Source organism: Capricornis sumatraensis, chromosome 4, assembly GCF_032405125.1.
Source record: "Capricornis sumatraensis isolate serow.1 chromosome 4, serow.2, whole genome shotgun sequence".
NCBI lineage: Eukaryota > Metazoa > Chordata > Mammalia > Artiodactyla > Bovidae > Capricornis > Capricornis sumatraensis.
In genome coordinates, this window is record NC_091072.1 from 154,358,285 (window position 1) to 154,382,051 (window position 23,767).

Below are 23,767 nucleotides of genomic sequence, written 5' to 3' on the forward strand. Positions count from 1 at the left end.
GCCATAATTGGCTCTTCTGACAAACTGGGATTTTAATATTTTATCTAATGGAGATATATGTAGGATAATGGTGAGCAATTTCTGCAGAAGAAAAAAACTGAACTATTATCAAAACTTTTGGAGTTGGATGACTTTTTGTTCCAGATTTCCAGCTGTATTTGTACAAATTTGGCTGCAAACAGGAACAAGAAGTTGTCGCTTAACTCAAGTAGATCCTTGGAACTGAAGGCTCTTTGGAACTCTGCCTCTTGCTCACTAAACTTTGTTTTCAGACCCCTAAACCTGGCTATGTTATCTTCTCAACTCAAATGGCTACTCTTGCTTGCTTGCTGCCTGGGACGAGTGGCCGTGGCCGGCATTGTTAGAGTTTGACTAATCCCTAACTTCAAGCTCTTCAGTCTTTTGGAAGAATTCAAGACAGTAGAACTGGTGTTGATAGTGTTTTGGGTTGGGGTTTTCCACAGCTGATGACACTGGAAGAATCTCCCATAGGAAGCTACCTTAGCAGAGACTAGAGTTTCGCCTTTCAGTTTACAAACGTGGTGAGGTACTTTTGGCTTCTGTTTGAGCTGGTTGCCTCATTTTGGTCGTGTAATTGCTTTCTCCGCAGAGACAATGAATGGGGAATTCTCCCTAAGGTCAGCGTTTAATTAATTGCCGCGCTCTGGCTGCTATAGTACTCCAGGCATCGATCCTATTAAAATTGCCTGGAGATTGCCAGCAGGTTGAAAATCCGTCTTCTGTGACAGCCAGGAGTCATTGAGTTGAGTGGGAGGTGCCTTGCGCAGTTTACAATCTCCGTGGGCGGTGGCCCGAGGCGCGGGACGTATCCGAAGACTGGATTGGGCCTTTCCCCTGTCTATCATCGGAAGGCTCCCCGCCCCCCACAATCTTGCTGCAGGATTTGGAAGCTGAGCACCGCCTCTGAAAACTAGGGGAGTGATGGGCGGTAAGGGTAAACGCGGTGTGTATTTCTCTTCTTATTGGTTGGCTGATGTGTCAGTCGTACTCCGCTCTGCTCCCATTGGCGGGAAGGCTCCAGGCCGGTAGCGTGGACACTGTACTGCCCACTTGAAAGCTACGATCAAGGCGCGTGACGTCCCAGACTTTTGTTGTTGGGCTTTGGGCCTTATTAATTATTCATTAGGTACTTGAACGAGCTGTAGCGATTGGTGGCCGAGAGGGCCGGTGGATTGTTTCTTAGCTAGAGATACGTGTCACTCTCTACGCGGCGGGAGAAGTTTCGCATAAATTATTCTGATAAGGCTTGGGGGCGTGACCGCGCATAGATTAGGCAAATAAGCTGAGGAGGGAGGGGAGGCCGGCTACGAATTAGCCTAAGTTATTAAAGATGGCGGCGGAGCGGAGTCGCTCCCCGATGGAGTCGCCGGTCCCGGCCTCTATGTTCGCCCCCGAGCCCAGCTCTCCGGGGGCGGCCAGAGCCGCGGCGGCTGCCGCCCGGCTCCACGGCGGCTTCGACTCGGACTGCAGCGAGGACGGCGAGGCGCTCAACGGCGAACCGGAGCTGGACCTCACCAGCAAGGTAGGCCCCGGGCGCCGGCGGCTGAGGGGACCGGGCACTGAGGGGGAACCGGGCGGTGGGCCGAGCCGTCTCTGGGGCGACGGCGGGGGCGGGAGGGGCCGAGCCCGCCCACCTGTAAGTGCGGGACGCGCGGCGGGCTCGCGGGCTCGCGGCGGCTCCGGCTGCCCGCGGGCACCGCCGTCCTTCTCTGGTGGCGCCCACCCGGCCTCCCCGCCGTCGGGCTCCCGCCGAGATCACAACCCCTCGGCTCCGCCACGTGGAACGCGGGCGCCCGACGCCGGCAGCTGCCCGCGCAGTGGCGGTCCCCACGCGGTGCCGCCTCCCCGGGAGATCGAGAGGGACTCTCTCCGTGGACTGTGCACGGCAGCCGAGGGTCGAAGGTGGCTCTGGCAGGGCGAGCGCGGGAGGATCTGGTAGTCCGAGGGAGAGTCGGGAGGCAGCTGCGGCTCTTCCTGGTGTCGAGAAAGGCAATATTAAGTAGTCAGTCAATCTAGAATGTCTCCTTTAGAAATCCACCCAAAACAAAAGTGAAAGATGGGCATGACCCATAGTTTCGTCTTCTGGGAAAGAAACCTTATCTTGTATGACTGGAATAATGAAGGACGTTTTCGATCGTGTTTTCTTAGCGTTTGCAAAGGTGGGCAGGATTTTAAGGGCTCAACCTTCTGCCTGGCGTTGGTGGGGGCGGGGATAAATAATTAAGTATAATTTGGGACTGGCGTTTTGAAGGTTCCTAACGTTGCTAAAGGAAAGAATGCCAGCTTGGGAGTCGGACTGGGCTGGATTCCCTTTCCTGCCCTGCCAGTTAAAAAGGCTCTGTGACCTTGGGAAAATGTCTTAACCTCTCAGTGCTCCAGCTTCATCATCTTATTTAGTACAAATACGTAGTAAAAATGAGAAACGTATGTAAGAAATCTACTACACTGTCGGTTACTTACTATTCAGTAAATGTCTGAAGGGGATTGAAGGAACTGATGATTCTCTGTGCAGATTAAATAGCAGCTGATGCAAGACAGCACACCCATCCCACCTCCTACCTGTTGTTGGATACTTAAAATAGAGATGTTTAATTAGTTTTGAAAACATTTGTGATTTTTTTAGTCTGTGGTGACAAAACTGCACGAAACTTGATCTAAACTGGAGAGAACTTTCTTGAAACCAACAGCTCTCTCCCTCTGGTCTCCACTGAGCACTCCACCTTAGCACAAGGTCCTCTCTGGTGCCTCTGATGCCATAATGAGGCTGGCCAGGTTCAAAGAGAGGATGATCAGGGGAAGTGTATGAGGCAGTGGGACCCAATGCAGAAGACCCAGCACCTGGGTTCAAAGTACAGGCTCTGATGAGTCAACTCAGGAAATTGTTAAGAGATGCACTTGGCTCGGAAGCAGACGAACGAGATGTCAGTTCATGGCCAAGGTGCTGAAGAAGCCTGAAAACAGTGGGAAATGGCCAAGCAGAGTTGCAAACAGAATTATTTCCTGACCAACTTATTTATTGTCCCAGGGTAGGGAGGTGTGTCTTCGTCATGAAGCTGAGGAAGTCCTTCTCATTATTTTAAAGACGCTATATGTAAATTAATATTGATGATATTGAAAAAAGACTGATGTGATGAGAGAGAAGAGATGGGTTAAATAGACTGATTCCTGAGGGAAAGGTTAGAAGCTGTAAGTGTATATACTTGCTATAGTTAAATGTGGGGGTGGATATAAGACTGTGAGAGCTTCCAAAGAGAGAGAGAATTAGTGAATTGCGGTATCTAGTTTCATTTAGGAATGACTGGGTGGGGAAAACTGTAATTACCACTTATTGAGCTGTGGAGTGGATGCTTTACATGTGATCTTATTTGGTCTTTACAGTGGCCTTAGGAGGTAGGTAATAGTATCTGCCTTTTGTAGACTAAAAAAAAGGAGACTCAGAGGTTAAGTTCTTTGTCCAAGGTCACATATGACAGTTAGAGAATGGGATTTGACATGCCTGTTGGTAAACAGCCTCCCCAAATAAGTGGTTGATATTTTAATATTATTGGAAGAAATTCGCAAAATGACAGTGTTGATACCCATCTTAGAGGTAAGGGTGTTTTGTTGATAAAGATAAATCTTGCAGCAGTTTTTACTGCCGATTCCTAAATAATCAAGATAGCCAAGGCAAGATGGAACAGAATTCTTATGCTGTTTTGGGAACCATTGGCCTTGGATGGAGAGCATGGCAGTATATGAGATCCCTGTCCTGTGAGTGGCAAGCTGCAGGTAGAAGACCTTGGCATGTAGGTGTAAAGCACTGCTCATTAATTTCTACCTACAATGCCACATTGTCAGTCCCTGTGGGTCCTGCCCCTCCAGTTAAGCAGCAGGAGGCAGGCTGCTCACACCCTCTTTCTGTGGGTTGGGTTTCGAACATACTCATAAGGCCTTGAGCCCAAAGGCTATTTGAGGAGAGGCAAAGAGGCCATGAGAGGGCAGTCAAGCTAGTTTAGGTCAGGGCGCAGTGGGGTTCAGTCAGGGTCTTTGGCTATTGATCTGCTTTGGCTGTGGTGCTCTTCTAGTTAAGTGTGGTCCTAAGGCTGTTGGTTTCTCTTCTAGCTGGTTCTAGTGAGCCCTACATCAGAGCAGTATGACAGCCTACTTCGGCAAATGTGGGAGAGGATGGACGAGGGATGCGGAGAGACCATATATGTCATTGGGCAGGGATCAGGTGAGCATAGTTTTCCTTTCACTTTATTTTTAAAAACATTATTTAGAGCACATTTTCCCTCTTTTATCAACTTTTTTGTTCGTGTGTCTCAGTTGCAGTGATTCTTTAGTGTCTGCAGAACTGTTTGGGAGAATGTGAAAGTACAATGTGATAATGTTAATTCCCACCTTAGTGGTCCTAATGTGCTTAACTTTAAAGATTCACTTTCCAAGAGAATTTACAGAAGCTTCGTTTCTGCTTCCAGTATCCTGCATTTGCATAAGGTGTGATGAAGCACAGAGCAAGGAAACTTCTTGTCTGAGATAATAGAGTAAGTCACAATTAGGTCTAGAATTACGTCTTCCCTAGGTAGTTCTAGGTCTTCCCCTTCAAGTCTGATTTACCAATCCTGTTGCTACTTGTTGCGTGCTTAGCAGAGAACCTCTGTGATACTTCTTGATGTCAGCAAGAAAAGGACATCCAGAATTCTCTCTTCAGCAAGGCTGCCTTGCCCTGGTCCACACTGACCATTCAATGGGAATAGCTGTGAGATCCTATCACATATGTAGGCTTGTTGCCATTCTGGAAGGGACTTGTTATTGCCCTCCAACCCTCTTATTCCACTTTAGGGGCCCATTGTTTTAGAGTTGCATCCCCCTGACAGAATCCCAGATTATATCCTGGGCTTCCCACCCCCGGTCATTCCTAGTTTATACTCTCAATGCAAAGCCTGCTCACTCTTATCTTCATTTAGACATTATCTTTGCTAAAATGGCAGCTGGGCTTGTTTAACAGTTATCAATTTAGCCTGTACTAGATCTTGTCTGTCGTCTTTGCAAGTTTAAGTAGGCCTCCATGCATCATTAAAGGACTAGTTCTGTTTACTGAATGTAGCTTTTTATAAAGACAGGTAATAATTCTTTTACAGTGTGAGTCTAAGATGGTGGAAATCTCAAAATCAGTTTTGAACTGTTTGACAAATATCTATTAAGTATCCTTCTAAGGTCTTGATACTGTTGCAAAACACTGGATACTTAAAATCTGTCCTCTGTCCTGAGAAGGAAAGATGGTATATACATAATGAACTTCAGTAGAAAACAGCATTTAGAAATGCTGCAAAATTGACACAAGGAAGAAGGGTTTGATCTCCCAATACTGCTCTGCCTTCCTTTGAAATGTTGCTCTTGTTTATCCTTTCCTTTCTGTCTTTGCTGCCACCTCCCCAGTTTCAGGTGTTATCACTCTAAAGAAGGCATGGTGAGAGAGATAGGCAAAGCAGGAGGTTCATGTTGAGAGAGAGAGATGGTCAGCGTTGTCAAGTGTTACAGAGACAGCAGGGAGAGTTAGGTTCAGAAAAAGCCATTCCATTTGGTGACTAGGGGTTCATTGGTAGCCTTTTGAAAAGCCTTTGTGTCACATCTGGCCTGCTGTAATAGGATGAACCATTCAAAGGTCACTTCAAACTTATAAAATTGAAGAAAACCACATCTAGGTCAACTCTGACAAGTCTTGGGACTGTTTGTTGAAGATGCAGATTCTTAAAGCTCAGTTGAGTTCGACTCTGTGACCCATGGACGCTAGCCAGCCAGGCGCCTCTGTCCATCAAATTCTCCAGGCTAGAATACTGGAGTGGGTGGCCATTCCCTACTCCAGAGGATCTTCCCAACCCAGGGATTGAACCTGGGTCTCCTGCATTGCAGGTGGATTCTTTACAGTTGGAGCCACAGGGAAGCCCCGTAAAGCCCCCACTGCTCCCTTATTCTTTGATATGAACTCTTAGTGAACTTTACCAAACCTTGATGGCTCACAGTTAATTAACCCTCCCATGGCAAAGCATAAGAACAAACATTCAGTAACATGTATCTTACACACCCAAGCATTATCTTGGCATCTACCAATTGGATACTATTAGATTCATAGTGACTCCTTCGTGCTGGAATTCTTTAGAGGTAGAAAAAGATTGCAACTAGTTAAACAAGTTCAACTTCAAATGGAAGACTGAACTAGATGCAAAGCCCCCAGGGGTCAACTTCATCATTGACTTCGTGTGTATTTGGTGCTTCCCCTCTGTTCACTGCTTCCTTCATCTGTAAAATGGGGCTAATGGTATCACCACCCCCACCGCCACCCACCCCGCCCCCAGAGAAATTTGTATAGATGAATTAGGTTTTTAAAAAATTCTAAGCAGGGCAGAGGATTGTGCTCTTTAAATATACATTCTTAAGATTGATATTAAAAGGAGGCACTGTGATTAGTTAGTTCAAGTTCTGTAGTTAGGCCAGGTTCTAGAACCTGGCAGGTCTGAGTTTGCCTTATGGGTTCTTCCCCTTGCCTTAAAATGGAGATAATAATAGAATCTAGCCTGTGGTATCATGATGAGGATTAACACTTGGCATATAGTAAGCACTATATAAATGCTTAGCTAGTATTAGTAGTCATTTTTTAAAGGTTCCAGGTTATAATTGATTTACCATGAGATCTCTTTCAAACAGAACCTTGTTCATTCCTCAAATATTAAATCATGACTTTCTAAGAACTAGGTACTACATTAAAAGTTCAGGAAATGTGGGAGGAGTATTATAACTTTGTGGCAGGGTCAGAGAAGGCTTAAAGTCTTTCTAAAGGAGGAGCTGCCCGATGAGTGAATTCTAAAGGATGAGTAGGAGTTTCCTAGATGAGTGGAGGCAGTAGTTAGTGAGCCGAGAAAGCCACAAGCACAGAGGCATGGAGGCATTGTGATTGTGGAGTATTTGGTGGATCAGACATGATTCAGTAAAGTGGGAAGGAGGGTGAGATTGGGAGTGTCAGGAAGGGAGACTGGACAGGTAGTCAGGGCCCAGCTCTGAGAATCTTTGAATGCCATACCAAAGGGTTTAGACTTGTATCCTAAAGGTTTGGGGACCCCCTGCTGCATGTTGAGCAGGAGGGTGAGTCAGGAGGCAGGACTGAAATCCGAGTAGCTTCCCACGTGGCTTAATATGTGGCCCTTAGTGACTGGACCTCTGACTTTTCTTCTTGGCTTTTTTTCCACTCCTACCAAGTGAGGACATGCTGGAGAAGGCTGATGTGACTGGGAGTATTTTCAGTCACACAATACTGGGAGCCCTGGATGGATAGGTGACACTGTTGATTGCCCCCTGGTGTGAGATAGAACCTGAAAGCATTACTTTTCAATGTAACAGAAGCAGAAAAGGCTGGATAGAGTTTGGGGATCTGGCCAGAATGGCAAGGCAGCCTCAGGAACAGTTCCAAGCCCTTCTCTAATCCAGAAGATTTCCAGAGCTCAGTTGGCCACGCATTTAGAAGCTCCTTGACCCAACTGCTCCCTCTTTGTTCATTTGTTTTAGCATTTTCCAGACATTTGCAGACTCAGTATAAGAAAGGCACCCCTAATGGAGTGTCCAGGGACATTTGAGATACGGTCCTTACCCTCGAGATGCTTGCATATAGTGGGTGAAGACACATCCCAAACACTATGCGTGGTAAATTTCACAAGGGAGCAGAGTGGGTAGGCTTTTGGCAAGTGGAGATGTGCCGATTGGCTTTCCAGGGTAGGAAATACATGAGCAAAGGTGTAGAGCTGGCAGAGTGCAGAGAACAGGGGGATGGCGACTGGGCCATCTGCACTGGAACAGAAGTTAGGAGGGGAGGATGGGGGGGGTGGAGTAAATGGTGGACACCTCTAAGGAATTAGAACTGGACGCTGCTGGGCCTGGGGAGCCCTTCCAAGGTTTTGACTCGAAAGTGACAACGTCAGAGCTGTGCGTCGTTTAGGAACTCAAGCTTGTGCATCTATGCAGGATGGGCCGGAGGAAACAGATGGGATTTGTTAAGACCAGTTAGGGATCTTGTGATTCAGGTAAATAAGGGCCTGAATCAGGCTGGTGACATTGGACTGGCAAAGAAAGGAGAGTAGGAACAAGGAAAGCTAGACTTGGCAGGACCAGAGTGATGCGTATTAATCCTGGGTGACTGGAAGGATAGTGGTGTCATCAGAAACAGGCAAGGCAGGAGGAGGAACTGGTCTGGCATTAAGGGGAGCCGTTGCCGAAGGAAAGGGCTCTAGGTGTGGAATCAGAAGACCCGTGGCCCCTCTGCTCCCTCCCAGCTCTGAGACCTCTGGGTTCTGTGCACCCCAGTACTAAATGGGAGCAGTAGTATCTAACTCCTAGGGCTACAGGGAGGACTGAAATGCTTTGTTAATGCTGTTAGTTTTTGTGCTGTTGTTTAAAAAGGGAGTGGACAGAGCTCTGGGAAGAGGGCTAGTTATGAATGTTTTCTGTAGTTTTCAAATGACAGTGGAAGCCATAGAATATTCAGATAGTTGAGGGGAATGTTCAAGGATAGAGAAGAGCGCCACTGACCAAGTACTGAAAAAGGCTGGCATCTAGGGGCAGGAGCAGGAAGAACCAGGAGAGGAGACAGAAGGAGGAACCAGAGGGCGGGAGGTGAAGCAGAAGAATCTGGGGGGCTTCCCTGGTGATCTAGTGGTCAAGGCTTCGAGCTCCCAGTGCAGGGGGCACTGGTTCGATCCCTGGTTGGGAAACTAATCCCACATGTGGCAAGGCATGGCCAAAGGTAAATAAATAAAAAGGAAAACAGAGTTCAGGTTATAGGCAAGCAGAGTGGGAGTGAGATGCTTCAGTCAGCAGAGGGACGGTGGCCAGTGGCGTTGACTCTGCAGGGCTTGAGAAAAGGACTTTGGATGAGGGGGTAGAAGGCCTCTGATGACTTGAAAGCCAGTTTTTTTCCAGAGGCATCAGATCAGTGAGTAGGTGGTGAGGAAGTACAGTCACCAAGTGTCCTCTGGCGGAGATTGTAGCACAGTACATTTGCTGGGGCACAGGAAGAGAGGTTGGGTCTCCTTTAGTTTAGGAATGACTTGAACTTGTTTGTAAGGGGAGAAGTGGAAGCGGATGAGAGGAGCTGCAGGGTCTTGGGAGGCAGAAAAGAAAAGAGGTGGGGCACACGCTGGGGGTGAGCCCAGGGAAGGAGCAGGGGTGCTCTCGAGGAGACAGGCTGGAGGAAAGCGGAGGCAACTACTGTGGGAATTAAATGACTCCGTGCGGGAAGCACCTGACTAGGCTGTCAGACAGGCACTCCATAAGTTACTGGTTGATTGGTCCTTCCTCCCTCATCCTAAGCTCAGACTCAGTTTTTCCAGCTCCTTGCTGGACATTTCACCTGAGCCACCTCCGTGAAAAATCTGTCCCTAAAGCCATTCGTAAATTCTCTCCCCATTTCCCTTTGTCTCCTGTCCTTGTTATCTCTTGACTGTATTATTAGAATTCCTTCCTAAACTTGGCTCCCCGTTCCTGATCTCTCGCTTGCCAGCACACGCTTTATTTACACTGCTGCTCAAGAGGACCTTTCTGTCCCGCGGCGATCTGATCACGTTACTCCCCCCTGTAACCGCCGAAGCTTCCCTCCGTGGCATGTGTGTGTGTTCACCTGCCTAACCGTTTCCACCTGTCACGTGGTCTCCCGCCACTTGACGTCCTGCTCCCCAGCACACCAAGCTGCTTCTCGGTCCCTGAATGTGCCGTGATCTGCCAGGCTCCATGCTTTGCTCTGCTGCCTATCATGTCTTCCCTCCTTTCTCTGTAGGCCTGTTTTTCATGTTCGGAGTCCCAGCTTGGAGTCAGCACCCTGCGAAGCTGTGTTCAGCTTCCCTAGGCGATGCTAGTTGCTCATGCTTGACATTCTCTTTGTACCGTTCTGTAGTACAGTGCTCAAGCTGTATGGCAATTAATTAATTTCCTGTCTCTCCCACTGGGCTGTGAACCCGCCAAGGGCACCTGTATTCCCAGTACCCAGCATGAGACTTGGCGTGAAACCTGGGAGAGTCTCCGTGATTACCATTGAAGGGATTAATGACTGCCCTGCTTAATGGGGAAGCCCTGTTACTTATGAACTCCACACGTGCCCGAGTGTTGGAAGTGTCAGGTAGAGAGAGAGCCATGTTCTGCAGTGCCCAGGGTGGAGCCCTGGTGAGGGGTGGTTAACTGGCTGACTTGGTGGCAGGCTGACGTGTGGACTCTTGTCACCAGATGGGACTGAGTACGGGCTGAGTGAAGCTGACATGGAGGCCTCCTACGCCACCGTGAAGAGCATGGCAGAGCAGATAGAGGCTGATGTCATCCTCCTGCGGGAGCGGCAAGAGGCCGGGGGCCGTGTGCGCGACTATCTGGTCCGAAAACGAGTAGGAGACAATGACTTCCTGGAAGTCAGGTGAGGGGACCCCTGAATGGCACCAGGTCCCCTGCAGCATGGCCTTGGGGCCCCGGGCACCACAGAGAGTGGTGGTTGAGCCTTTGACACCGGGCACACCCACTTCGTCCTTCTGCTTCCCGAGGCCTGAAAAGAGGGTCCAGTGACATCAATGGCTCATTCTCTGTCTCCATACTTTGTCATCTTTAAAGCCTCCCATTTGGAAAGATGGGAGGGAGGCCAACCCTGCCTTCTGGGGCCACTTTGTGGGGGCACTTGCTCTCCCCTCAACCTGGGCGGCTAGAAACCATGGTCCTGGAGGAGAGCGTCGTGGTCCCCTCTTGGCTTCAGGGCTCCTGTTGGGGAGCTCAGTTCCCCCTGAGTACTGTTCTAGTCTCTGGGTACAGCTCCAAGAGCACTCCCAGCATGCTCACCCATGACTCCAAGGAGCAGAGAGCTGGAGAGGCTTGGGGGTGAGCCCGTCCCTACAGGTCCAGTTGCTGGAGTTCACTCAACTACCGACTCTCACTCACCCACCAACTCTCACACAAATGTATGGGTTTGTGTACACGCAGGGTAGCGGTCGTGGGCAACGTGGATGCTGGCAAAAGCACGCTTCTGGGGGTCCTGACACACGGGGAGCTGGACAATGGGCGAGGTTTTGCCCGCCAGAAACTCTTCCGCCACAAACATGAGATTGAGTCGGGCCGCACCAGCAGCGTGGGCAACGACATTCTGGGCTTTGACAGTGAAGGAAACGTGGTAAACAAGCCAGACAGCCACGGCGGCAGCCTGGAGTGGACAAAGATCTGTGAGAAGTCCACTAAGGTGATCACCTTCATCGACTTGGCCGGCCATGAGAAGTACCTGAAGACCACTGTGTTTGGCATGACTGGCCACTTGCCTGACTTCTGCATGCTCATGGTAAGTGAGGTGCTGCTGAGAAGGACGGGGGGCTTTGGCTCAGCTCCTGGGATGTGGCGGTGTGCAAGTGTTTACGATTGTTCTGAGGCTTTGTTTGGTTTAGGGCTTTGAAACCAGATAAGGATGACAAGTGTTGCAAGGGTGCCTGGTCTTCTCAAGGGTGTACCTTGATCTTTTTCTTAGCTGAGGCCAGGAGGAGATCCTCGAAGAGAAACCAAGGTGCCATTTGCAGAGCGCTCTCGTTTTTCAGAGAACTGTAGAGGAGGGTTCTCCTGGGGTGTTGCTTACTACCTTCTGAAAGGAAACACCTCTGAAAGGTGTTTCCTCCTGGGGTCGGTCTATTTTGAGGTGATATTGGGCAGCACCCTCAGAGATGGGGCAGCCTGGGGACAAAGTGGAGGTGAGAGCACGGACAGCCACTGAGGGGCTAGGAGGTGGTCTCTTCTGAAGCCTGGGACTGGTGTCCGCCTCTCACAGCTACTTGTTGAGAGGCTTCTGTGTGCCTGGCACTGTGCCAGGCCTGAAAATAGAGCCGTGAACAGGCTGTCCTGCGCGCCCATGGAGCTCACAGTCTGGTGGGAATAGACTTTTCAGCACATCACCACATGGATAAACTGAAGAGGGAAGGGAGCAGAGGCTTCTGGGCTGGATCACGTTGTGAATCCCACAGTTGGGTCTCTTGGATCTTCCTGGCCAGAGGGTAGGAGTCTGTGAGGCCCACAGCCTTGGTCATGACTTAACAGCTTTCACGGAGTGCAAACAAGCTGGTTTTCCTTTGGCAAATCCTTCTCAAAGCCCTTCCCCATTTCCCAGTCCCTCCAGCTGCCTGTATTAATAAGTGTAGTAAATGAAAGCATCTGTTCAGCACAAACTTGATCAAGTTGCCCAACGAACAGGTTCTCGTCCAAATTCTCTCCAGACTGGAGAGCAAAGAGAGGCAGAGCATATGTGTGAACACTCGTCAGCTCTCTGCCCAAGGATCTTAGGATCTCAGTGTGGTTTCATCTCGTGTATCTTTGGACGTTGCAAAGGACCCTTACCAACCTTCACTAGCCAAGGAAAGCTGCTCTTCCCGAAGGGGTTTTAGAGGAAGAGCGTAGAGTGTATTTGTGGCAGTTGTTGGATTAAAATTAAGAAGGGTATAGAAATCAGTTTAAAATGAGCGTTTTTCTAACTGAGGGGCAGTTAGTTAGTGTCAGTCACTTTGCGACCCTATGGGTTATAGCCCTCCAGGCTCCTCTGTCCGTGGGATTTTCTGGACAGGAATACTGGAGTGGGTCGCCATTTCCTTCTCCAGGAGATCTCTCCAACCCAGGAATCAAACCTGGTCTCCCACATGGCTACAGTGATTAATGGATGTGTTTTCACCCCAGATGAGATGTTATATATTATTTGACTTTTAGGTCAGGAGCTAAATACTAAAAATCTCTGTAGAAAACAATGAAATACTTGATTATTGTTTCATGGCAATCAATTTCAAAAAAAAAAAACAACCTTGAAAATATAGGGACAACAGAGAGAGAGCATTCTCTTATCCCTCTTGGAAGAAGAGAAGCAGGTCTGGGTAGGTTAGGAAAGGTGGTGGGAGGGATGGGAAAATTTAGGAGGAAGATGGTAGAGGGGTCGTGGTGCAGGCAGAGGGAACATGTGTGGGACTTCTGTGTTGGTGGGGTGATCGCTCCCCTGGGAACTGTGATGACCAGTGGTAGCATCACTTGAGAACACTCTGGAATGTATGAAGCCCTGTATAAGTACGTCATGGCAATTTTAACCTTATTTTGTTTTAGTCAGTAATACATGCATATCGTACAAAAATTAAAAGGTACCTAAGGACTTTAGAGACTTTCCACTTCAGAGTGAGAAGTCTCTCTCCTGCCTCTGTTCCGTTTTCTCCGGAGGCAACCAGTACTGCCAGTTTCTTATACATCCTCTAGAGATATTTTGTAATCATACCAGCAAGCGTGTGTATATTGAAAGTAGATTATATTATAGACATTGTGACTCTTCACCCGAAATGCCTCTCACAGGTCCTAAAATACTTCAGCGCACAGTCTGCTACTGTTTTTGCACCCGAGAAGATGAACAAGAGTTCACTAATATCATACAGTATCTAGTCTAAAAGTATTTACATTATCTCAGATGTTCCCCTGGATGTCTGACAGCTGCTTTTTTTCAAACAGTGATCTAATCGCCACTCTTCATGGTAGCATGCTGTATACCACCTGGCTTTTCTCCCATTCAAACATATCTTAGAGAGTACCCCATATCAGTGGAGAAGAAGTTCCTCTTTCTTTTGCAGGCACACTTGTGCATGTGCATAAATTCATGTAACTGGCCTTTATGAGATTTGAAAATGTTTACTGTTACAGGAAGGAATGATAACAGTAGTAACAGCGGCTCTTGCTTGAAGACCTAATTCCTGCTGGTTCTGTGTGGACCTTTGACACATGCTTGGTTATTTAAACCTCAAGTGAACCCTTTAAAGTGAATATTATTATCCTCCCATTTTATAGATAGGGTAACTGGGGGCCAGGGATGTTAAACTGAATCCACTTTGAAGACTCTGGACAGTTCTTTTCCCAGACTGAGTTTGCCTTTTTTTTTATTGCCTCCGAGTCTCCTCAAATTTTGATAGGCCGTCTTGTTGTACGGGAGGTTAAAGCTGTCTGTGCCCGGCCCAGCCCAGCTTTCAGCTACAGCTGTTTGGTTTCGTGCCCCCTGTGTTCTGTTCCTACAGCGGCCCCAAAGATGAGAATGCTCTCTTCACTCCGCCTTCTTTGAGCCCCTGTGCCCACCCAGCAGCACTGTCTGTGCCCCTTGTCCTGATGGTCCTTTCTGTGTTGAGGCAGGTGGGCAGCAATGCTGGCATCGTAGGGATGACCAAGGAGCACCTGGGCTTGGCGTTGGCCCTCAACGTGCCTGTGTTTGTGGTGGTCACCAAGATTGACATGTGTCCTGCCAACATCCTACAAGGTAAGTGCGGGCGGCAGCAGTCTGTGGCACAGTCACCCACGGTGGCTCCTTGGTGATCTGCCGCCAGGGCGGTAGCCTGGGACCTTCTGCTTCCTTAGACTGTGCGTAAACCTTGGCCTGAGACTTCTGCTTCCTCCCTGTTTGGCTCTTGGTCTGAGTACAGCCTAGAGTTACCTCCTGCTCATTGTTCCTTCTGGTTACAAATGCAGGATCCGTGAAGGCCCTAATCTGGCATTTCTTTTCAGATGGTTCTAGGCAGAAGGGGTTGGGTTTTACCATCTAAGTTGGGCATATATGGAGACATTTGGGCAGAGAGTCTGGCCTTTTGCAACCAAAGGCTTCAAAACAGAGTTGTAAGACTAGGCTAGAGATGGTGGGAGAGAATTAGAGAAGGATCCTTCTGGAGGGCCTCCTAAGGGCTTCTGTAGGTGTCTAAACATCCTAGAGATCCTCTTGTCAGATGAATTTTTTCCCAGGAAACAGCATTCTGGGAACAACACTGTCCTTCTCATGGACCCCCAAGTCACTTGCATATAGAATGTGAGTCTTCTAGAGACTCTGGAGAAACCTGACAGGTCTCAGGCCTGTGGCCTGAGCACACCGCCCCCCATCAGTCCCCTCCTGCTCTGGCAAGCATTCGCCCAGTGTCGGCCCTCCTGCTCTTCTCCAGGCATTATGGCCTTTAGCACTGGGCGTCTGTCTGTCTCCTGCTGCGTCAGTAACAAGTGGACCTGTCTTGCCTTGGAAGCCTGGCCAAAGAGAAGGCTGTGTGTCCCCCTAATTTTGTTCCATTTCACTCTTTAAGAAACCCTGAAGCTGTTGCAGCGCCTGCTGAAGTCACCAGGCTGCCGGAAGATCCCTGTGCTGGTACAGAGCAAAGATGATGTGATTGTTACAGCCTCCAACTTCAGCTCGGAGAGGTAATGGGTAGGGAGCAGTCACTTGGGCGCAGGCACAGAGATTGGTTGAAATAGATGATTCTGCTCTCAGCGATGTTGCTCAGGGGCTGTATGAGGTGACCCGGATTGTGAGGTGCTGGCCTCACTGAAGTTGGAGCTCAGTGTCCTTATCTGTGAAATGGGTATTATCGTCTTCACAGGGCTCTCGTACGTGTTGGCAATGATCTATGTAAAGCGCTTAGCACTGTGCGTGGCTGCTGTTTGATAGATACACAGCCATTTTTATAGCTGTTTCTATTGACTTGTAAAATGAATATATTTTATTTATTTGGCTGCACTGGGTCTTAGTTGCAGCATTCCGGATATAGTTCCCTGACCAGAGATCAAACCCAGGCCCCCTGTATTGGGAATGCAGAGTCTTAGCCACTGGACCACCAGGGAAGTCCCTAATTTTTTTTATACTGTTGTTTCTCAAAAGCTCTTTAATCACAGATGAGTTTTGGCATTTACTCATTAGCATGTCCTTTGATTCTATAAATATATATGTATTTTTGGCCGTGCTGGATGACTTTTGGGCTCTTAGTTCCCTGACCACAATTGAACCCAGGCCAGGAGTGAAAGTGGTTGACTGCCAGGGAATTCCTTGATTCCATAAATATTCATTGGATGTTTGTTTTGTGCTGGGCTTTTCATCTAGGCATTGAGAACTCAGAGTTGACTTGGGCACAGTCCTCGTCTTCAGGGTGGTCGGCTCCTTGGTCAAAGATAATCTCTTGGTAGTAATGAATTTTGTTGACTCCCCTGCTTCTCCCGTAGTCTTGGGGCTGTTTGCTACAGGACCTGGAGCAGCCCGACTTTTGGCCTTTCTCTCTGCCCTAGCACTGTCTTTAGTAGTACCAGTTGGCCAGCAGAGGGGGTACGTTTCAGTTGGCCCCATTTCAGTTCGTTCATTTTGTTGAATGCCTGTTCTATACATTCCTTATTCAAGATGTAGCAAACGTGTAATTCCTGATCCTGAGAAGTTTGATTAACCATGGAGAGCAGATAGGCAGGAAACTATTACATATAGAATTGATAAATAGCAAGGTTCTACTGTGTAGCATATTCAGTATCCTATGACAAATCATAATGGAAAAGAATATATATATTGAATATATATGTATGTGTATAACTGAGTCACTTTACAGAAGAATTTAGCACTGTAAATCAACTGCTATACTTAAGTGTTTTTTTTAAAAGTTTTCTGAAAACTCGGAGTCAAGGGTACCCATCTGGGAAGGATTCTCTGGAAGGAGGCGGCATTAGAGATGGGCTGTTCATACTGAATACAGTTCCCTGATGAGAGGATTTGGTAGTTGGATAAGAGGGAAGGAGTCCAGGCAGGCAGATTAGAGTAAATAAGTGCATGGGAATGAAAAACGCTTTGAGGAGAAGGGAGGAGTCACCAGTCCAGCTGGAATAAGGACTCTGGAAGAAATAAACTGGTAGGGGTGTCGGGAGGAGGGATTCCGGCTGGTATTTCGTCAGTGGAGAGTTGGTTAAGGGTTTAAGGATGTATACACTGTAAGAAGAAGGGGTACTCACGAGCGCCCGGAATAGGGCAGTGGTGCCAAGACAAGAGAGGAGGGGACAGATTTCAGGGACCAAAGGGTGTAAGGAGAGGAGGCCTTAGGCACGGGATGGTGGGCTAGGCGGGGCCTGGGAGGCCAGTGACAGGGTGGCGGGGGCACCCTTAGTCACAGCAGCCATGCCGGAGGCCTCCTGCTGCTCCTCCCTGCTCAGGCAGGTGCTCACCACGGGCGCGCCTTTCTTCCTCTGTCTCCACACCGCCCCCCCACCAGGATGTGCCCGATATTCCAAATCTCCAACGTCACAGGCGAGAACCTCGACCTGCTCAAGATGTTCCTCAACCTGCTCTCCCCTCGCACCAGCTACCGGGAGGAGGAGCCTGCCGAGTTTCAGATTGATGACACCTACTCCGTCCCGGTGCGTGCATTTCAGTGGGCTGAACCAGGGTTGGGGCACTGAGTGGTGCTTCCTCCCGGGATGTTGGGGCCAGCCTGTGCTGCGGATGGACTCACTGGGCCGGGGTCTTCTCTGCAGGGTGTGGGGACCGTGGTGTCTGGGACAACACTGAGGGGCCTGATCAAGCTAAACGACACACTGCTGCTGGGCCCAGATCCCTTGGGTAACTTCCTGTCGATTGCTGTCAAATCCATCCATCGCAAGCGCATGCCTGTCAAGGAGGTGCGCGGGGGCCAGACTGCCTCCTTCGCCCTGAAGAAGGTGAGTGTGAGGAAAGCTACAAGCTCCCTCGGGCTCTGCGTCACGCTGGGCTCTGACTCATCTCCAGCTCTCAACAGCTGCTCTGCAAGGCAGGGAGTGCTGACCTCACTTTTACAGATGAGGAAACTGAAGCTCAGAGAGCCTGAGTGACTTGTCAGGCTCTCGGGGAGCATACCGGGACTTGAACCCAGGCCTGCGGCCTCCTGAGCTCCTCCTGAGCTCCTCTGTTCCTCCACACAGTGTCTGGCCATGGTACCCTGCACCCGGGGTGAGGTCAGCTGGGGGCCTGCCTGCTCTGCAGAGGGTCTTTCTACCCGGGGCTGTTGAGGTCTCTTGCAGATTCTCTTGCCATTCAGCTTTCAGTTCCTGGGGCAGGAGACTGGGGTGACTGCTGAGTCCTGGGTCACCCACTTTTCCCACCAAACAAATTAGCCAGCAACACCAAACTCTACTTTCCATCAGTTGTATTGTGCTTACCCTATTTTTCCCACTTGAGTACTTGCCTGCCTTTGCCCTTTCGCCACTCACTTAATTCTAGCCTATCCACAAGGTCTGGCTGAAATGACGCTTCTGACTGAAGTCTTTCCTGACCCCCCAGTAACTACCCCCTGACGGAGCCCTAAAGTCTGCCTGGGACGGTCTGCCCTAGAAAGCTGGTGGTCCAGTGCAGTGAGAGGTCAAGGCCCTGTTGGTCCCGGTTCCCAGAGGGACTCCTGCCCCGCTACACCAGGGCGTGAAGCCAGACAGCATTACTGTCCCTGAGGTCTGGGGTTCCCTCTTGTTTTCAGATTAAGCGCTCGTCCATCCGGAAGGGCATGGTGATGGTTTCTCCACGCCTGAATCCCCAAGCTTCCTGGGAGTTTGAGGCCGAGATCCTGGTCCTTCACCACCCCACCACAATCAGCCCGCGGTACCAGGCCATGGGTAGGTGTCAAAGGGCACTGCCAGCCGGAAGTGCCCGGCTCCAGCAGCCCTCACCCCAAAGTTTCAGCTGCAGCCAAGAGTCGGGTCTCTGTCCTGTTTAGTGACGCTATCCCCTCTGTTCCACCTACAACCTTCAGCCTGTGGTCTGTTCATTCTTGTAAACACTAACCGAGTGCTGGCTCTGTGCCGGGCACTGGAAACCAGACTTGCCCTCAGGGACCTCACTCTCAGTCCTTCAGCAGACGTCTGCCAAGCACTGCTGTGTGCCAGGCAGTGATGCTAAGGTGCTGGGGGACAAAGACAAGATGGGTGAGGGCACTGCCCTCAAGAAGCCCAAAGTCCAGAGAAGGCACGCATTCCACCAGAGTGCCTGTGTTCAAGAATTAGGACAGAGGGTCCAGGGACCAGCGGGGTCTGTTAACTGGAGGACAAAGTGGGAGAGTGTGAGGCAGGATCAATCTGAGAGCAGGCCTCCAGCTCATATAGCCACACTCGGCCCCTCCAGGTTTAGCCTGCCACATAGCTCAAGCACGGTTCATGCTTTCACTCACTGCCTCCCCTGCCCTGAGGCCCCTGGGCGGTTCAGGCCTCAGCTGACCTCCTGGCTCCCTTGGCAGTGCACTGTGGGAGCATCAGGCAGACGGCCACCATCCTGAGCATGGATAAGGACTGTCTGCGCACTGGGGACAAGGCCACTGTTCATTTCCGCTTCATCAAGACCCCTGAGTACCTGCACATAGACCAGCGGCTAGTGTTCCGGGAAGGCCGCACCAAGGCCGTGGGCACCATCACTAAGGTATGGCCGGGCAGACCACCTTGCCTGCCTGCAGGAAGTACCAGGGGCTTCCAGTTCTAGCCTGTGAGCACAGCACGCTCTTCTTGAGAAGCCCTGTGAAATCTTACCAAGTGCCATCTGCTCTGCTGCCCTGAGAGGCATCCCTAGACCTCCCATCCTTCTGGGCTTTGGTGGAGACCACAGTGGAGAGAAGGTGGGGGTTGAGGCATGGCAGTCATTGGTAGGAGAGAATGGTGGGAGAATTTCCTGGCCTAGGTGGGGTCAGCTTCTGAGAAGCTGGGTACAGGCTCCAGTGGCCTGGCTGGGGCAGTGCCCTCACAGTAGTAGGTCCAGCTGGAGCGAGTGCTGGCCAGCAGTGGGCACAGGCTCGACGAGCTCTTTGTGTCCTGGAGCCTGCCTCACGCCCTCTGCAGACTTCATCCGTGACCTCGAGTAGGGGCCCTTGAGAGAGTGGTCTGACCCCTGCTCCATACATCCTGTCTGAGATCTTGGAATAAGGCTCAGGCTTGCTTTCTCTCCAGAATGGCCTTAGGCCCATCCGCGTGACCCTGGGCCTGCAGTGTGTGTGGAGGAGAGGGGAGGATCATGTCCGTGAAGGCCCCCTTGCTTCAGACTGGCTGAGGGTTTGGCTGAAGCTACTAGCACGTGCTCTAGTAGCCTTGGGGATGCAGCCGGGCCTGTTCCCTGCTTTGAGATTGAACTGGGATCATCAGGGAAGGCTCTGAGTCAGTCCTTCCTGGGTGGTAGCTCTTAAAAATTCTGATGGCAGCACTCCAAAGGCTTCCAGCTCCTGGGAGACTCACTTGGTCTCTTTGGGAAGCCTGAAATGAAAACTTGCCCCAGACTCTTGTTCCATGGGCAGCAGGAGGTACGGTTGATGCTCGGGGCAGGCTGGACCCCCAGCCCGGGAGCTGAGCTGAGTAGCAGATGCTGGGGTTCACAGATTGTGGGAAGAGCAGCCGGGGTGGGGAACAGCCTGGAACCCTTCTGGGCTGGGCGGAGACCGGTGAGACACTGGCCCCGACCACGGCAGCCCGCGTGCACTGAGTGGAGAGGGTATCTCGCCACCCTCCGGCCCCCTGAGACCTCGGGCTGGGGCGGGGGCAGCTGAGCCCATGTCATGGCCGGCAACTCCAGTCTCACGCCCACCTGCTTGGTTCTGGCAGCTCCTGCAGACCACCAACAACTCCCCAATGAACTCCAAGCCCCAGCAGATTAAAATGCAATCGACGAAAAAGGGTCCCCCGCCCAAAAGAGAAGAGGGGGCCCCCTCTGGAGGGCCCACAGTCGGGGCCCCCCCACCAGGAGATGAAGCTTGCTCCCTAGGGGCCACCCAGCTGGCTGCATCCAGCAGTCTCCAGCCACAGGTGAGTGCTTCCCCAGCCAGCTCAGGCGGGCGGGGGCGAGAGTGAGGGGAGGAGGTGACTCACAGAAGAGCCCAGGCAGCCTTTGCCAGCCTGCCGTTTCCTTGCGTTCTTCGGTGGGTGTCTCCCACACTCCAGGCCTGTAAGTGTTCTCCAAGTGGGAGCTTTTGGTCCCTTAGAGCAGTGGTTTTCAAGCTTGAGATGTGGCGATGTGGCCTACGTAAAGTCAACCTAATGAGTCAGACCAGCATTTAGTTTTAATGAACTAGAATAAAAAAATGTCAGAGTTTCCCTGTCACAATAAGAGCGAGTGGTGTATGTGTAAGAATACAAGTGATGTGTGATGTGTGCACACTGCAGCCCCAGGTGTCCGAAAGTTGCTGCCTTCAAGGGTCCTTCTGGGCCCCTTCCCCGACGTGATGTGAGGGGTGGGTGGCCTCGGGCCCCGGTCAGTGTGGCTCTCACTCAGAACCTCCGGGCAGCTTCGGGCCCTGGAGTCCTCTCCTGGCGCCCCCACAGTGCTCCTTTCCAGAGTCTTCCCTGACTCCTCTCTGGAGAGAGAGCTTCTGCCTAGACCCCTCCTGCTCTCCCCCCGCCCTCCCGTCGAGTCTCCCCTCTGCCGCCTCTGCACGCCTTCCCTTTGCACCTGTCAGCAGTGGCACCTGTTCGCTCCCACCCCCTGTGTGTCCCCTGAACTGCTCCTCACACCCTGATCACTGGGACCCACCGCCTGCGAGGAAGGCAGGGTGGGCGCTGGCTCCATCCCAGACAGCCGCTCACTCATGGGCCACCCAAGGCCCCTCTGTGCCCTGTGCTGCCCCGGGCCCAGCAGGCCACTGCTTCTCAATTCTTCCTTCTCTCTTTCAGCCCAAGCCCAGCAGTGGGGGCCGGCGACGGGGGGGCCAGCGTCACAAGGTGAAGTCACAGGGGGCCTGCATGACTCCTGCCAGCGGCTGCTGAGTCTCCCTGGCCCACCTCCGCCACCCGAGGGATCCTAGTGCTCTGGCCCCGGCTCCGCCAGAGGGACCAGAGCAGCCCTGGCGCCACTCGCCATCCCCCCGGCTGAACCCGGAGCCTCATCATTCCCCCCACCCCCATTTTCCAGGGGGGCTGTAATTTATAAGCTGAGGAAGGTGGCCAGACTTCCAGAGAGGACTGACCATCTCCCACCCTCCTCCCTGCCTTCTTCCTCACTCACACCTTTTTTGTACATCCGGGCCCTTAGTTTTTATTCTTTTTATTATATATCTATCTCTCTATCTAGTGTGTGTGTGGTTGTGTGTGGGGCTGTGTGTCTGAGGTGCAGGAGTGCGGCCAATCAGGGCCCTGGGCGTCTTTCTCCTTTTTCCTCTGTGGCTGGCCACCGGCCTCCAGGAGCTAGCTGGCTGCCTGTCTGTGCGTCCGTCTGTGTGTGTCTGTGCGAACCTTCTGGGGCTGTCGGACTGACACAACCCCCCCCAACCCCGTGTCCATTCTCTGCGCCTGGAGCCGCTGGCTGCGGGCGTCCAGGTGGGAGTGTCTGCTGGTACTGGGGTCCTCCTTCCGGCACTTGGGGATCTTAGCAGAGCCGAGAGTGGTGGCTCCCTAGTCTCTTTGTCCCTCTTGTTCCCCTTGAACCCCCAAACAGTTAATGCCAAAAGCTCTTAAGCTGTAACCTGTAGATGTGTGGAGGGTATTGGCGACTGGATTGTAGGATCCTCCTTCCCCCATCTCTGACCCTCACCCTGGACCTAGAGACAGCTGATGGCTTTTCTTGCCCCTCTGAGACAATCTTCTGTTTGCCTAGCTGACTGGGGTGACCCCTTCTCGGCCAATTCTGTCACTGTGGAGGCTCTCGCCTCGCCCTTCCCAGGGCTGCCTCCTGCTTGGACTTGGATTCTGAGTCTTGTTGGGCCTCGGGTCACTGAGGACCAGGACTGGGGAGTGCCCGCTCAGGCTCACGCTCAGCAGCCCATCTTTTTGGTGGGGGTGCCGGCTGTTCCTCTGAGCGAGGCAGGGACAGAACCCCTCCTTGCCTACATCGCCCCAGCATGGCTGCTACAGGAGCACAAGAGTGAAGGGCCAGAGCCCCGATCGGGAAGCTCTAATTGGAGTACAGGGAGGGCAGGTGGGAGGTATTAACAAGATTCTTCCAGACCCATCTCAAGAGTATTAAGCCCTCAGGAAGAATCATTGCCTGGGTTGGGGGTGGTGTTGCCCAGGCCAGAGAGGGCAACATGGGCCCCAAACCAGCCTGGCCTGAGCTGTGGACTAAGCCCTCACTTCAGGGTGGACTGGTGGGCAGAGCTGTGTTCTTTTTCTAGCCTGGGACACCCACCTGCCTGGCTGGGTCCTTCCTCAGCCTTACCTCCCCTCTGTCCCCAACCCTTCACCACTCCTCCTGCGTCCAGACCCCTGGTCCCCTCGCCTCCCCTCCTTCTAACTATTTCTAGTTACCACTTACCTGTGGCCATGGACTGACCAGACCAGCACACAAAATAAAAGTTTGTTCCAAGTTGATGGTGTCGTGTTCCCTGCCCAGCCCCTCCAGGCGGAGGTGCTGCCACGGGGACCTCCATTGCTCTGCCCGCCCTGGAGCCCTGGCCGCAGGCGGGGCCCGCAGAAGCCCAGCCTCTCCTGCCAGGCAGGCGTGGCTTCAAGAACCCAGGCTTCTCGGCCAGCGGTGACCCAGGGACCAGCTGGCATCTTCTGAACCTCAGCTTCCTCATCCACAGCAAGAGGTGAATGCCTGCATCAGGTTGTGAGGATTCAGCGAGAGGAGCATGAGGTCCTGATGTGCCCAGCATGTGGGGGGTACCCGCTGAGTGGTCACCACGTGGCTTCTCACCCACGGTGACTCCCAAGTCCACAGCAGAGGCCACAAGCCGGGGCACAGGCTCCAAAGGAGAAATATGGCACGGACTCGGCTCTGCTGTGCAGCTGGGACTGTGCCAGGCATTTCCCTCGCTTCATGTTCTTCGACACTCGCAGCTACCATCTGTGAGGGAGGTGGCATCAGTGATGTCTTTGCAGTTAAGGAGCAGTGCCCCAGCCCCCAGCCGTTCCGGTCACTCGCTCCAGCACACCCTCCAGCCGGCCCTGCTTCCTTTGTCTGCTGGCTGTTTCCCCTTTGCTCTTTTGACTCTGGTTCTGCTTAGAGGGGCCGCTGCCCAGTGGTGCCTTCATAGTGGGAGTTCCG

General features: G+C 51.6%; 1 protein-coding gene across 1 annotated transcript; it reads left to right on the plus strand.

Annotated features, from left to right (window-relative positions):
* Positions 1-1,351: 1,351 nt before the first annotated feature.
* On the plus strand, positions 1,352-23,039 carry GTPBP1 (GTP binding protein 1). Its single transcript, XM_068970608.1, has 12 exons — positions 1,352-1,543; positions 4,123-4,234; positions 10,264-10,444; positions 10,999-11,347; positions 14,197-14,320; positions 15,126-15,240; positions 17,061-17,205; positions 17,323-17,505; positions 18,294-18,429; positions 19,047-19,225; positions 20,392-20,592; positions 21,457-23,039. The coding sequence occupies exons 1-12, from the start codon at positions 1,352-1,354 to the stop codon at positions 21,547-21,549; spliced, it is 2,010 nt and encodes a 669-aa protein (XP_068826709.1). The 3' UTR covers positions 21,550-23,039.
* Positions 23,040-23,767: the final 728 nt, after the last annotated feature.

Coding starts and splice junctions, on each gene's coding strand:
- GTPBP1 (XM_068970608.1), top strand. CDS start 1,352: ATGGCGGCGGAGCGGAGTCGCTCCCCGATGGAGTCGCCGGTCCCGGCC. Junction 1,544..4,122: donor AGCTGGACCTCACCAGCAAG/GTAGGCCCCGGG, acceptor TTTCTCTTCTAG/CTGGTTCTAGTGAGCCCTAC. Junction 10,445..10,998: donor AATGACTTCCTGGAAGTCAG/GTGAGGGGACCC, acceptor GTGTACACGCAG/GGTAGCGGTCGTGGGCAACG.